Here is a 347-nt window from a genome sequence, read left to right on the forward strand (position 1 = left end):
ACAGCGGCGGGGAGCCCATGTTGTATCCGTGGTTGCTCCTGATGTGCATGATGAGGTTGGACTTCTGGTTGGCGCGGTGGCTGCAGTAGGGGCAGGGGAAGGGCCGCTCCCCCGTGTGGATCCTCATGTGCCGCTTCAGCAGGGAGGGGAAACTGAACCGCTTCCCGCACACGCCGCACACGAAGTCGTTCTCCCCCTGCTTGAGGGCGGCGGAGGCGGAAGCAGAGGCAGGGTGCGGGGCGGGGAGCGTCATCCTCGAGGGGTAGGCTTGGTCCTCGCCCTGCTTGCCGGGGTGAGGGGGCGCTGCTGGGACGCCCGGCTGGTAGGGGGCGTGCGCGGGGGGTGGC

At 69.2% G+C, this 347-nt stretch overlaps 1 protein-coding gene across 1 annotated transcript in view; it reads right to left on the reverse strand.

The window, feature by feature from the left end:
* Nucleotides 1-253, reverse strand: part of LOC119590468 (zinc finger protein 668-like) — a 12,403-nt gene extending 12,150 nt beyond the window's left edge. The window contains exon 1 of the mRNA XM_037939126.1: nucleotides 3-253. Within this exon, the coding sequence (XP_037795054.1) occupies nucleotides 3-253 (251 nt within the window). The remainder of the gene's footprint in view (nucleotides 1-2) is intronic.
* Nucleotides 254-347: the final 94 nt, after the last annotated feature.

Source organism: Penaeus monodon, chromosome 27 (assembly GCF_015228065.2).
Source record: "Penaeus monodon isolate SGIC_2016 chromosome 27, NSTDA_Pmon_1, whole genome shotgun sequence".
In the NCBI taxonomy this organism is placed as follows: domain Eukaryota; kingdom Metazoa; phylum Arthropoda; class Malacostraca; order Decapoda; family Penaeidae; genus Penaeus; species Penaeus monodon.